The 14,831-nt window shown below is 41.9% G+C and overlaps 1 protein-coding gene across 1 annotated transcript in view; it reads right to left on the reverse strand.

Moving 5' to 3' along the window:
- Nucleotides 1-4,117, reverse strand: part of UACA (uveal autoantigen with coiled-coil domains and ankyrin repeats) — a 94,739-nt gene extending 90,622 nt beyond the window's left edge. The window contains exon 1 of the mRNA XM_044917758.1: nt 3,869-4,117. Within this exon, the coding sequence (XP_044773693.1) occupies nt 3,869-3,949 (81 nt within the window). The 5' untranslated portion in view covers nt 3,950-4,117. The remainder of the gene's footprint in view (nt 1-3,868) is intronic.
- Between the last annotated feature and the right edge of the window lie 10,714 nt (nt 4,118-14,831).

The following is a 14,831-nucleotide window of genomic DNA, read 5'->3' on the forward strand; positions in this document are numbered from 1 at the left end:
AGATTTATTTATTTGAGAGAGAGAGAAAACGTGCATGGGCCCAAGAAAGCAGGGTTGGGGGTGGGAATAGAGAGAATCTCGATTAGCAGGGAGCCCAATGCAGGGGTCCATCTCACGACTTTGAGATCATAACCCTGAGATCATGACCTGAGCTGAAATCAAGAGTTGGACACTTAACCAACTGAGCCATTCAGGCTCCCCAAACATCTCAAACTTCTGTTCTTAGTGGGAACCAAAGGAATCTTTTTGAAGATATTTTTCAGTTGCTATATTTGTAACTCTAAATGTTTTTAGAAATACCAATATTTTTTCAGGGTCCTGAGACATTAACAAGATGTTTTAGAACATATTTGGTTGCTCATTTATAGAATTCACTGTTCCAAAATCAGAGTAGCCTAGAGAAATGGCAGCAAAAATAACCACAGAGCCTCCCATATCAGAGATAACTTTAACAATCAAGCATTTACTCCACTACAAATGTTAAATGTAGGTACAGTTTAAGTGGAACCCCCTTCCAAAATGTCTGCTTACAATATTTATTTGCAGTACATCTACTAGTTCTTGAAATATAGCCCCTTAATTTTAATTACTCAATTTTCCTAGTCTGAACTAGGTGAAAACGGAATAGCCTATTCTCACTGTACATATAATTGTATACATAATTGTACATATAATTGCATATATAATTGACTAGATTTGAAATGGCATTTAGTCATTTAATTATCCCTTTCAGAAATCTGAAGCTCCAATTTAGTGATTAAGATAAATGTCAACAACAAAAATAGTCTTATTTTATGATTGTAAGAGGCAGCTATCTCCAGATTCAGCTAGTACAGGACAAACTCTCAACTGTATTTTGCCCACAGTTTATAATTATGAACTACATTTATGTATATGTGTATAAACATAACCTCTGTTGAGTGAACTCTAAACTCACTGGCGTATTTATAACCATGGTACTATTTAGAATATTTTAAATGATTTTTTCTACATATAATTTAGCATGTTAAGATTCTATATTTCACATACCATAAAATACTCATATACCTCAGTCTATTGTTAATGCATCTCTTTCAGATACATAAGCTTAAACAAGAAAAAAATATTTATGAAATACACATTTAAGATTTTTTTCCTCAAAGTTGTGCAGAGCATACTGTGATTATTTCCATGATAATTAAAATGCCTGCTTTCAGATTCAAATTAGGTAACCATGGGGGAGGAAAAAAAAAACAAGATATATGCCCCTTACTTTATGCCAGAATAAGATTTTATATGGATCAAACATTTAACTTAAATGTTAAAAAATGAAACAAATTAAAAAACTAAAAGAAGCAAGATGGGATTTTTTTCTTTTTGTTTAATATTGCAGAGGAGAAAGGCCAAGATGTAATGTAAACCGAAAAGTCACAAAAGGTTGACCAATTCAATTGCATAAAAATAACCACTTTCTGCATAGCAAAAGCCACCATAAACAAAATCCTAAGACAACCAATTAAGAAAACATATTATTCATATTAAAATGGCTAATTTCCTTGATATAGAGTACATACAAATGAATTTAAAAAATCAACAACCCAATAGAAAAATGGAAAGGATAAGCTCTTCATGAAAAAAAAAGAACATGCAGTGGGCTCTTAAAAGCATGGAAAAAGTAATTGCTCACACATTGGGTACATGAAGGAAATTTAACAACATTCTTCAGTATTACAAATGCACCATATCCTTTAACCCAGCAATTCCACTTTTAGGAACTGATCCCACAAGTGTACACACACATACACACAGACGCACACATACACAAACTTGAAATGTACACAGGCTGATTCATCATTGCATATTACAGCAAGGATTTGAAGGGAGATGCTCTGAATGGGCCTAATTATTTACACTTTAAAAAAAGATATAGAACAACAAGTACATTGTGCTACCATTCTCATAATGGGTGAATATTTATATTCATATTTGCTTGTATATGCTAAACTCTCTCTGGAGGAACATGCAAGCAACTGGTAACACCAAGAATACATAGACATGTGACCAAATCTGACATTAGGGATTATGGTATAGGTTGAGAGCAAAAGGGACCTACTTCTCAGTACATTCATTTTATTCTATCTTGGTTTGGTTTTATTAGTCATGACCTCAATTATTTTCATTTAAATATTTTACAAAATTTATTCTAATATTTAACTTAAACAGAGATGTTCACGTTTTCTAAGCAGACAGCTTCTACCTTTTTATACTATGTATTTCTCTTGATTTTTATGCTATTTTAAGAAAAAGAATGCTCAGTTTATGTTCCAAATGTATAAAATGCAAACTGGCATGTTGATAATAGCAATAACAATTAAATACTCTGCATTTCTAGAAGAGAAAACAAGATAAAATTAAGGTATAAAAACCCTCCAAGTGGAATGTGAATCTGTAGTGCAAGCCAAAGAAAATGGGAAAATACAGCAAATAAATATAAAAAAGCTATCTTTTATAAAGCTGAAACACAACCTGCACTACCAAAAAGTTGAATCTTTAACTCAACTACAGTGACCTCTGACATCACTAAATGACATTTGTCAATTATTATCTAAAAAACAATGTGAAACAAAGTAATCTCTCCTATGTGCTTATAAAATAATTTCACGCTTTATTAAACAACATCAAATCATCAAATATCATGCCATCTATAGCTTTCCTTTTTTTATTGGAAATTAAAGAGCCTAGTTTTGCCACAATTTCCTGTTAAGTCTAAGTAGAATCATCCCAGAAAGAGGCGGAGAGAAAGCCACAATTCTGAATTAACTCATAACCAAAAGCGATTAATTAGTATTCTCATAAAAAGCATATATAATCATTTGGTAAAATTTGTGCAAAACTATAAAGGTCCTTTTTAATTACTCCAAATGGGCAACTGGGCAGTGTGAGCATCACATCTCATCTACGTTTCTGACTCTTCACGACTTTTTAAGTAACGTTTAATAATATAGAATGCTGATGATATTGCCATTCTTCTGACGTGCCAAATTATCTAAATCCCCAGCATCTGCTGTCAGGCTGTTTCTCAAGATTTCTGATCTGCCAACTAAAGAGTCTAGGGCCTGAGTGCTTCTTAGCGTGCACACGGAGGCCGGGTGGCAGATGAACACGGAATGCCTGCCCCACACGGATCTGTCCCACAGGTGAAACTCGGCCCCACAGGACAACCAACTTCCCAGTTTCACCACCGCTTCCAGGATCACCACCCACGGGGCTTTGTCTTCATCGACGCCCGATTCCGTCTGCCTTCCTCAGAAATCAAACTTCCCCACTTCCCAGGAGTCATTTAACGACAGCGGCCAGCCCACGACGCCCCCCTCCCCGGCCGGGCCCGGCCCGCCAGCCTCCGAGTCCCGGACCCACGGAGGGTGCGGAGAGCGGCGGGCTGGCGCGGAGTCCGCTGCCCCGCCCACCCGGACTGCGGGGTGCGAGTCCCCTGTCTGGCCCCCGCGGGCCCGGCCCGACAGAGCGCGCGTGGGGAGCCGGGCCAACCCCGAGCGAGGGAAAGGGCCGGGTCGCCGGGCGTAGGGGGGAACCCAGAAAGCCGGGATGGAGGAGGGAGGCCCCTTGAACCCCGGAGCGCCGGGGTTTCTCCCAGGAGCTCGGAGACCTGGGGGTGAGGGGCGGGTGCTGCGCCGGGCCGGCGACGGGGAGGGTCCCCAGGGTCTCCGCGCCGACGCCCAGTCCCGGCCCCAGGGAGGAGTCCCCGGGCCGACGGAGCGGGACGGCTGAGGGAAGGCTGAGGAAGGCAGCGCGCGCTTCCGAGCACAGGACCCCGCGACCCTCGGGAGGGCAGCGCCGGCAGCCCGGGACTCGCACGGGCCGCGGGACTCACCGCGCTGGCGGTGGCGGCGGCGCCGGACGACGCGGGGCCGGACGCGTCCTGCCTCCTCAGGCGGGACTTGAGGCTCTTCATGGCCAAGTCTTCGCAGTCCGGCTCCCGGCGGCGCAGCGCGCCCGAGCCGCGCGCGAATCTTCAAGTGTGCGGGGTACTAGCGCTCGGGTAGGCGGAGGAGGCGGCGCCGGCGATCCCGGCCCCACCTGCCACCTGGGGGCTCCCGGCTGCCCACCGCTCCCCGGCCTGCGGCGGGGCTCCCTCCCGCAGCCAATCCTGCCGCGGCCCTGCAGGGGGTGGGGCCGGAACTGACCAATCGGAATCCGGGAAGGGGGCGGGACTTCCCTTTCAAACTTAATAACACCCTTCCTTTCCCTGCGGGAGGAAAAGTTTGGAACTTCAGCAGCGCGAGTGCGGGAGGTGAGCGGTCGCGGCAGGGACGGACGGGAGATCCAGGCTCCAGGCCACCGGTGCCAGCCTACTTTAATGATGGAGTCTCAGCTCTAAAGAGAGCGTGGGGTCCAAGCAAAACCCGCTCTCGTCTTGGCCGAACCCACCCCCCTCCTACCCACGTGCTCTTTCCCAAATTAAGTTCCCTTCCTTTCCTCTGGTCCCAGGAAGGACACACAACAGCTTTCAACTTCCCTTGCATCCGCCGATATTTTACTACACAAATCCTAGTGCCTGGAAACAACACGCACCAAAACTCCGGAAACAAATAACAACCTCTAAGGAATAAGGTGCTGGCGCTATGGAAGAACATACAACTAAGAACATACTTTGAAAGACATTACAGTAAATGTTTAGATGGTCAATAATTATTTGATGAGTGAAGAACCTGCTGCTTTGGAGAGAAAGAGATGGTATGGGGGGATGGGGAGAGCATCAGTAAAATATAGTAGTAAAGACAGTGGTAAAAAGAAGGAGAGACAAAATTTGTGAAAAACAAACATAAGTATACCTGGAGCCCTTTGTGCTGTGCCAAAGACAAAAGAGGAAACAGGTCTAGCGCTTTCCATATGGTCACATTCTGCTATACTTTTTGCTTTCCCACTTGATCTTCCCTTCCTGCTGCAGTATTCCCTACTTAATCTACTGAATTAATTTGTATGCCTCAAAAAAAAAAAAAGTGTGGCTCAATGAGAATCTAGGCTTTCAATAATACTATTTTAGCTAAAAGTTTATAAATTAACTCGGATAATAATACATTTCTTGGTTCTTAGCTATAATTGCCCTCCCCCCCAAAAGAATATTTAACTAATATCTATTAGATGTCTTTAACAGCAGTCTGTACAGACATCATCTCATTTTGTTTAATCATCACAACTCTTCGAAATAGACAATCCAATCCATTCATTCATTTGTTCCACCTACACATATGTTTAAGGAGTACTATACAATGCTAGTTACCAGAGGAAAAATGATAACTATAATATGTCCTTTGCATCCAGGAAGCTTACGATCTAGTGTGTAAGGCAAACAATAAAACAGGTAATACCACTGAAGTATGCAGAGTTTGCCTCAGTTGCTAGGAGACAACATAGATAGCCAAGTTCTCCAGTCTAAGGGTTTCGAAGATGACCTGATGGAAGAAGCAAAGCCTAATTTGATACTTTAACTTATTTTTTTTAAAAAATGACCCACATAGCCAAAGTGATATAAAAAGTTGTCAAAGGAAAACATATCATGGCCTTTCCTTCAAGAAATTTTTTTATTTTCTGTAGAAATACATTAAAGCTAATTAGTTAATTCATCCTGCCCAGAAATTGGGATTAATGAGAATCATTTAAAGGAAGGATGAAGAAACAGGCTGATGAGCAACACCCAATAATTTGCTTTTAACATTATGTCTTCAAAACTCTTGGCTGGAGTCAGTTTTTCACAGCAAAATATTTATTCTAGCATGCACCCATTTGAAAAGACAAACAGTCCATGTTTCTAACAATGGATTCTCTTTGAAAGGTCAGTTGCTTTCTTTGGAGTTTCCTTAGAGTAACTCAAGGTTTTATTTAATTAACTGTAAGTGGGGCGCCTGGGTGGCTCAGTCAGTTAAATGACCGACCAACTCTTTTTTTTTTTTTTTTTTAAAGATTTTATTTATTTGACACAGAGAGAGATAGCGAGAGCAGGAACACAAGCAGGGGGAGTGGGAGAGGGAGAAGCAGGCTTCCTGCCAAGCAGGGAGCCCGATGTGGGACTCGATCCCAGGACCCTGGGATCATAACCTGAGCCGAAGGCAGACGCTTAACGACTGAGCCACCCAGGCGCCCCCAACCGACTCTTAATTTCCCTTTGGGTTGTGATCTCAGGGTTGTGGGATCCAGGCCAGTGTGGGGCTCTGTGCTTAGCAGGGAGTCTACTTCTCTCCCTCTCTGTCTGCCCCTCCCCCTACTTGTGTTAGCTCTCTCTCTCTCTCTCTCTCTCCAAAATGGATAAATAAATAAATACATACTGTAAAAAAATTTTTTTCAGAGCTTTCTCGGAGAGGCAGCATTCAAAGACTGTGTTAGCCCTTAACAAAAAAGTAAATAACAATGAACTACCTGAGAAAATTATTAAATTTTGTCTTGATTAGTTCTATGAAAGGAAATTTTCTTGACCCCTCCTCCTTCCTCAAGATCCACAGCCCTTCAGGTTTTGGTGGCTGCTTATAATGTCTGTGGACAGTTGTGTCTCTGTCCTCACCTACCACTGCAGAGCCAAAATTATCCCATATCTGGATATTATAGAAGTTTCCCAACCAGTCACCCAACCTTCAGTCTCACCTTTCCCATCACCAGTAAATTACCAGTCATCATCAAAAGTCTTACAAAATATTCCGCCCTTGCTCAAAAACTTTCAGCAGTTAATGAATAAAATCTAACTCCTTTACTTGGCATTTAAGGCTCTACAACATGGACCCAAACCTGTTCTCCAGCTGGCAATCCAAACAAATTACTCTTCCAGCCATTCCTCAAACATGGGTCATGCCTTTCAATTTCCACATCTTTATGAGGCCTCCTCCAGTCATTTTCTACCTACATTCATCTAACAAAATCCTACTCCCTGGGCGCCTGGGTGGCTCAGTTGGTTAAGCGACTGCCTTCGGCTCAGGTCATGATCCTGGGGTCCCGGGATCAAGTCCCGCATCGGGCTCCCTGCTCAGCAGGGAGTCTGCTTCTCCCTCTGACCCTCCTCCCTCTCATGCTCTCTGTCTCTCATTCTCTCTCTCAAATAAATAAATAAAATCTTTAAAAAAAAAAAAAATCCTACTCCCTCCAGGAAGGATTGGAAGAGGGCTTCTGGAGTACTGTACTAATCCATCTGGTTACATAACTAGAGTGCTGGTTATGGAACCAGTGTGTTCAGTTTGTGAAAATTCAGTTAGCCTATAGTCTTTATATGTACACTTTTATGTGTGTATGTTATAGCTTAATAAAAGGTCTCTTTAATCATAAATCTGTTCCAAGTGCCCTCCTTTCTAATAGAGCCTTCTCTGGTCACTCCACTGAAAGTGATGTCTCCATCTTCCAAATGGCTCAACTGTAAATCTCATAGGATACTAATACGTAAGTTCTGAACAAGCATTATTTCACTACTAGACTTCAAACTCCTTAAAACCAGGAATAACCGATATATGTTTGAATTCCCTTCAATCCTTGACATATAGTAAGTGCTCAATAAATATTTCTGAGTGAATTGATGTATTCTTTTCAAGTGAATTATGGTTGTTTGTTCCGTGTATTCATGTGATGCAGGACTGGTACTCCCCCTGTTGTGAGTACTGGCTGTCTTCTGTAGCATCCAAGTTCTCATAGCCCTGGTAACTGGCTTCTTTTCTGTTGTTACTGCATAAAGTCAAGGAAACAGACAGAGCCACAAGTCCAGCTTGCATCAGTTTCCAAAAATGTTGGGCAAGTTATTTTTATGAACTGTCTGCATGATGTCCCCATGGTGTCTGTGTCCAGTGGCCTTTATGGATTTTTTCCAGGCTAGAAACTTGATAGCTGATGTCTGCTTATTCCCATTTGAGAACAGCTAAGTAAATAGCAGTGGTTTGAATATGGAGTAGGGCTTTTTATATTGATCTGGAAGCCCCCCACATGAAGTAAAGTCACTATTATTAGCATTCAGCCAGACAGGTTTGGTTTGGTTTTGTTAACTATTATCACCATCGTTTATTTTTATCTTCCCTGCAGAGCAAAAGGCACTTATCAAACCTACATGGATTTTTATTTGTTACCATACTGAATCTGTATGAAAGTTTTTGTTTTGCTTCTGTATTATAATTTATAAAACAAGGAAGAAATGAAATTTTAACGATTATTTTAATAGGTTATACATGCACAATGTAAAGAAACCTCAAATAATACAAAAGGGCAAAGTTAGTCTCCTTACCACCTCTATCCCTCGGCCCCTGTTGTCAGGGAACTTGTGTTCTAGACTGGGCAACAAAGCTCAATTGAAGAACGACTACTCACGGACCTGTAGAGTAGGATGGCAGATACGGATGGTATGCAGGGAAGGAAAAGAGCAGGAAATAAGTTTTCTCGAAGAGATGGTACCCAAGGTTGGACGGAGCTTCAGTGCGTGCACACAGGTGAGAAGGAAAGCCAGGGGAAAGAGGATACCCAGGGGACCAGCCAGAGCAGTTAAGAGAGTACAGTCGGGAGATGCTCACTGATAATAATCTGATGATAATGGCAACAAGATGACAAAGACCATTCCTTAGAAGAAGAATAAAGAACTGACACACAAAATCAGAAACATACACATAAAAAGATCCCTTTTGAAACAGGAAGATCTTCCAGACAAGCCCCGGTTATGAACTTCGCGTCCAATGACTTCCCTCTTCATTTGTAGAGCTTCTGGCTGCTCCTGGTCGCTTAGGGAACCTGGCCAACAAAGCCCGTCAGTAAGTCCTTGGAGGGAACAATTGTCTCCCAGCTCAGATGCCAGGGCAATAACTGCCAGAGCCACGTGTGGCCACGGGGTCACGAGGAAGGGCACCCCCAGCCACAACTCCTACTGCAGCACCAGGAATGCGGGGCCTCAGGCAGTTCTCACACCCTGGTCTCTTGCCACATTCAAAACTAAAACGCATTGCATAAGAGCTTTTAAAAAATAAATAGGTCATCTTTGGCACTCATTTAAAAACCGTCTGCATTTCTAGTGAGCTCTCCGATGACTCCATCCTAGAAAACTAGAGTGGGAAGAAGAAAAGTGGGAAGAAGGGATAGCTTCTGCACCATAGGCACTTGTGTGCGTTTTCTTCATTACTCAGCTTAAAAACTTCTAGGGATGTCAATCCCTCTTATAGAACCTTCTCTAATTTCTCCCATGGAGTGTTGTTTTGTGCTCCAGTCTAGCAATCTTAAGCCTGCTAGCTATCTCCCAAGGAGGGCTGCTTTCCATCTCTCTCTCTCTGTCCTCTGTGGCATTTACAGACTGCCTTCCACCTATGACACGCCAAGTGTGTCATTGGTTTCAATACTGAAAGAGCAAAAAGCAGGGAGGGACATGGTCAGGAACTTCCTCTCCATAATTGAGCTTACACCTAAAAGCAGTTGGAATACTCAGTTATTTCTTTGAATTCAGGTTTAATATATATTAAAAAAAAAAAAAAGACCAACCTGTTTCATTTGCTGAAAATGAACTTTCGTTATCAAGTCTTGATTACATGAACTCTAGAAATACTGTTGGCTTCACGTTAATGAGATCGATGGCCCTGCATGTGCATGGGTCAACGGCAGAGGCTCTTGATTGCCTCTTTTAAAATTGTCTTACTCATCCTGGAGCCCAGATAAATGTAAGGAATTTGGTTCAGGGATCAGTAATTGTCTGACTCCATAGTAAACTTTCCTGGACCTTTGAGTTTTCTTATCTTAGCTAGGATACCAGGATATGCACAATGAGCCAAAAGACTCCCAAGATTCCAGCACTCCTGAATAAGTAGAGTAGATAAGCTTCTTGCTTTTGAGTTGAAAATATGGCAAATAAAGAAGATCTCCATAGAGTTTAAATGAAAGTTTTACTTGTCCTCCTTATAATTTCCCCTTCCGGATCTCCAGGGGGACTTTTAAATTTCTGGCAAGGTATTAGTAAATACTCTTCATTGAATAACTAAATTACTGGTAAATTATGTGACTAGTATACCACCAGTTACTACGTGCCAATCTTTGCTACTCATCCTGATTAAAGAACATTGCAGACAAGATAAGTCAAGGTAAATCTCATGTTCAAATGTACTTGGTAAATGACCCGAGATTTATGATGCACATTATTTTTTAAGATTCCATTTTTTTATTTGACAGAGAGAGAGAAAGAGAGAGACAGCGCACACAAGCAGAGGGCAGGGGCAGAGGGAGAAGCAGACTCCCCGCTGAGCAGAGCCAGGCGGGATCAATCCCAGGACCCTGAGATCATGACCTGAGCCAAAGGCAGACACCCAACCAACTGAGCCACCCAGGCACCCCTATGATGCACATTTAACAATGATCATATTATCGCTTAAATTAAAATTACTGTTGACTATAGTGGTTTAAATTATGACAAAAGGAAGGCTATAGGCAACATACTGGATATGTAGATGTTCTAACAAAGTTGTATGTAAACATGGTTTATTATATATATTATGTTTTATGTTATATAATATTGTATATTATATATTTTAATGTACCACTTGGAATTATTTCATAAAATATCTTTACAATTTAATATATCTTTATGTAAGTGCTGATTTTTATGTGAAAATTAAATCCATAAAGTATAGATAAAATGTGCATTTTAAAGGTTAATCTTAAAAATTAGTTCCTTGCACAATACCATAAAGGATTTATGGGTGGATGGATGGATGGATGGATGGATTTGGTTACCAAAAGACTCAGACTTTTGCTTTCTGGAAAACAGTAGCTGGCGAAAAAATTTTCCTGCGTGCCCCTTCTTTAAAACTACTTGCATCAATGTTTAAATTATCATAAAAATGAAAATATAATTTGTATCAAATTGGCAAGTAATATTTAATTACAATGCTGATTTGAGAGAAAATTTTTAATTAAGATATGATTCTTGCACACAACATCATTATTCCACATCGATATAAGCCATTAGGGCTGTTTTAAAAGCATACTTTATTCCGAGAGATTTGTCCACTATTCTGCCCTCACGGATAAGCCACATATATGTTCTTTACATCATCTATACTGGTTTATAACAATTATCAAAAGATCTTCAGTAATAATTGATCAATGTATGCTTTCCTTATTACTGTTTTATGAATGCTGTTGCCACAAGCAAAAGACATAAAATAACTAATAAACTAAAATACCAACACATTCCAGACTTCAAAAGAGTTACGTTTTAATTCTACCATGCTAGGGAGAAGCATGTATGTATTATGCTTCACAAACTTCAAAACCGTCCCTAACCTAAACAACAATTAAGAATAGTTCCTTTGAACCTTAAAGGGTGTGGTCCATGAATTCGCCAAAGATCAAGGCACAGCATTTAAAAGCTAAGCTAAAAGGCATGTTTCTTCCACTACTGAGCCATGGAGCTCTGAGAGAATAATAAACTCCCAAGATCCATCAACTTCTTAGCTTATAACTCTGAAGTGACACTCATCAGGCCAACAAATGCAAATAAGCCTGAAAGCCCTAACATCCACAGGGCTGGGCTCTTATTAGGCAAGTAAACCCCAACCGAAGTAATCTTGGGGAATTTCCAAATATGAATCACAGCAGATCACCTGCTCACACTCCCACATCAACACTTATAGCCAGTCATCTGTCGATAGACGAGGCTCTTTCCGTAGCTTGGCTATTGTGGATATTGCTGCTATAAACATTGGGTATGACAGAATACTACTCAGCCATCAAAAAAAAAAAAATGATATCTTACCATTTGCAATGACGTGGGTGGAAGTAGAGGAGATTATGCTAAGCGAAATAAGTCAACCAAAGAAAATTACCATATGATTTCACTCATCTGTGGAATTTAAGAAACAAAACAGAGGAGCATAGGGGAAGGGAGGGGAAAATAAAAATAAAATGAAATCAGAGAGGGAGACAAACCATAAGAGACTCTTAATCATGGGAAACAAACTGAGGGTTGCTGCAGGGGAGGTGGATGGGGGGATGGGGTAACTGGGTGATGGACGTTAAGGAAGGCATGAGATGTCATGAGCACTGGGTGTTACATGAATTCTACCTCTGAAACTAATAATACACTATTTGTTAATTAATTGAATTTAAATAAAATTAAATTTAAAAAAAGACTTAAAGCCAGAAAGCCCCCATTCACTACCACGCCTTATCCTGGTCAACGCTATCCAGCCTATGCAGAAATGTTAACGCTTTAACGTGCTTTTGTTTAAATCACACCTCTCCAGAAAGAAATTGAAGTGAATTACAACAAATGTCATTACCATACTTCCCATAACAAAAGTAGGAAATGAATCTGAGGAAGGAAAAATTTTTGTTTACTATTAGAACAACTATTATTGCTGTCCTTGAGTCTGAAATTTGGCTTTCAGCTTCCTAAAAGCCAGGGCAAAACAAAGCAGGGAACAATCAGTAACAGCTCTAATACTGGAAAAGGAAAAGGCACAGCAAGTTCTCCATCAAGGCAAAGTTTTCCTGATGTTGCATTCTATAATAAATTTCTCACATGGGTGTGGCTTTCTATGTAGGGCAGTGAGCAATGTAGCAGACTGGCTCCTCAACTATACTTACTATTGTAGTATTTAGAAATGCCTTTGTGGGTGTCCAGAATGTTTATTCAGTCACACAGCAGTCGCAGGTTAGTCACAGGTGATGTGTGAGGCAGCCTTGGGGGAAACGGCGGGTAACGAGACAGACAAAGCACCTGCTTGCTCTCATGGAGCTGGATTCCAGCAAGAGTGGCGGGAAGGAGACAAAGTAAACATACGTAAGCAAGATAAATGCAGATAGTGGACATAAGGAACATGCTAGAGAACAAGCTACTGTAGACTGGGTGCTCAAGGAAGTTCTTGTTGGAGAAGTGACTGAGCTAAGGTCAGAATGACAGAAAGGAGCCTGCCAAGTTTAGATGTGGAAGCAGAACATGCCAGGCAGACGAAAGAGCAAATGCAAAAGCCCTAGGGGCAGTCCAGCTTGGCAATGTTAGAGGAGGGTAAGGAAGGCCAGGGTGGCTGAAGCATAGTGGGAGAAGAATATGAGCCAGACCAGTGTGGAGAGGCAGCCTGGGGCCAACATGAGTAGAAATTGCAGGCCAAAGTAAGGGTTTTGGATTGTTTTCTTACAGGAAGCTAATTAAGTTTTTCTAATAGGAAGCTAATTAGGCAGGGGATGATGGATCTTACTTATATACTGAAAAAAATCTTCCTGCTTCTAGGGAAAGAATTGATCATAACTGACTAAGAGGAAAAGCAGGAGGGCATAAACAGGATTGGGATACAGACTAGAAATGAAGATGACTTGCTGGTAGACTGGATAGGGAGAGGGAGACATCAAGCAACTAGATGGGTGGAGATACTGTTTACTGAATGGGGATGACATTGGGAGCCATGTTTTGAAGGGAAAGCCAGGGGTTCTATTTTGGTCAGCTGGTTGGAGCTGCCCATTGAGGAGCCAAGAAGGGAGATATTACATAGGCGGCCTAAACAGCAAGAGTGAAACTCATTGGAGAGATGGGGCTAGAAACACAACCTTGGGAATCATGGGCAAGTACATGGAGCTTAAGGCCATGGGACCAGATGACATCTATTATGGAAGAAGAAGGCCAAGGGCCAAGATGTGGGTCCTGCAACATTTAGAAAGCAAGCAGAGAAGGCAGTGCATAAGAGATGGAGAAGAAATGGCTAGAAGGCAGCCAGAAACCCAGAGCGTGGTGCTGCAACAGCCAGGGGAGGGTGGTTTTTCAACGGCCAGCCCTGCTGAATACCGCTAAAAGATGGAAAGCATGAAAACAGATGAACGACCATTGGGTTTGGCATCATGGATGCTGCTAATGACAGAACAGCTTCCATCAGTTTGGGGGAGAGAAGGCTGAGTAAACTTGACTCAAAGAGAATGGATGGAATGAGGGGGAGACTATGACCAATGTGGTGTGAAGGGGAGCAGAGAAATGGGGAGAGTAGCTGGAAAGAGGTGAGATCAGTAGAGGCTGGGAGAGTAGAGGTGGGAGCTACTAAAACTTTTTTGTATGCTGGAAGGAGAATGAGCCAGTCCAGGGGAAGGACTGAGGAAACAGAGAAGAGGGACATGTATAGGAGTTAGACCCTTAAGAAGGTGAAAAGGGGGGTGCCTGGGTGGCTCAGTCGTTAAGCGTCTGCCTTCGGCTCAGGTCATGATCCCAGGGTCCTGGGATCGAGCCCCGCATCGGGCTCCCTGCTCCACGGGAAGCCTGCTTCTCCCTCTCCCACTCCCCCTGCTTGTGTTCCCTCTCTCACTGTGTCTCTCTCTGTCAAATAAATAAATAAAATCTTAAAAAAAAAAAAAGAAGGTGAAAAGGGTGTGATCCTTTAGCTAGGAGGTTGGACACGTCTTCTGTAGTAACACGAGTGAAGGCAAAAAATACAGGGTCAGATGCACATAGGTTGGCATCGTTAGTGGAAGGCAAAGAAAGAGGTCTTGACTGGATTGCTTCTGTTTTCTCATGAATTATGATCGTCGGTTAAAAGGAAGATGGGCAATCAGGAAACAGGGCTTTTGAATGTTTGAGGAGAAGAAGGCGGCATAAAGTAGCCAATATTTTTCAGTCTTACAGCTCTGAAATATCAACTTGGTCTGCTGATCTACGGAATCCCCCATGTGATTCTGAGAGTAGGATGATAATTTCTCAACTGATGTCTTTCTACCAGCAAGGTGATCAGCTTACATAGGGACCCCCAATATCTAAACTACCAAGTAGCAAACATCGGTTAATTTGTGTTCCTAAGCTATAGAGGGATTGATCTAAATATTGTTCACCAAAGCACCACATCTCACCCTTGTGTGTGTGT

The sequence above is a fragment of the Neomonachus schauinslandi genome, chromosome 9 (assembly GCF_002201575.2).
Source record: "Neomonachus schauinslandi chromosome 9, ASM220157v2, whole genome shotgun sequence".
In the NCBI taxonomy this organism is placed as follows: Eukaryota; Metazoa; Chordata; class Mammalia; order Carnivora; family Phocidae; genus Neomonachus; species Neomonachus schauinslandi.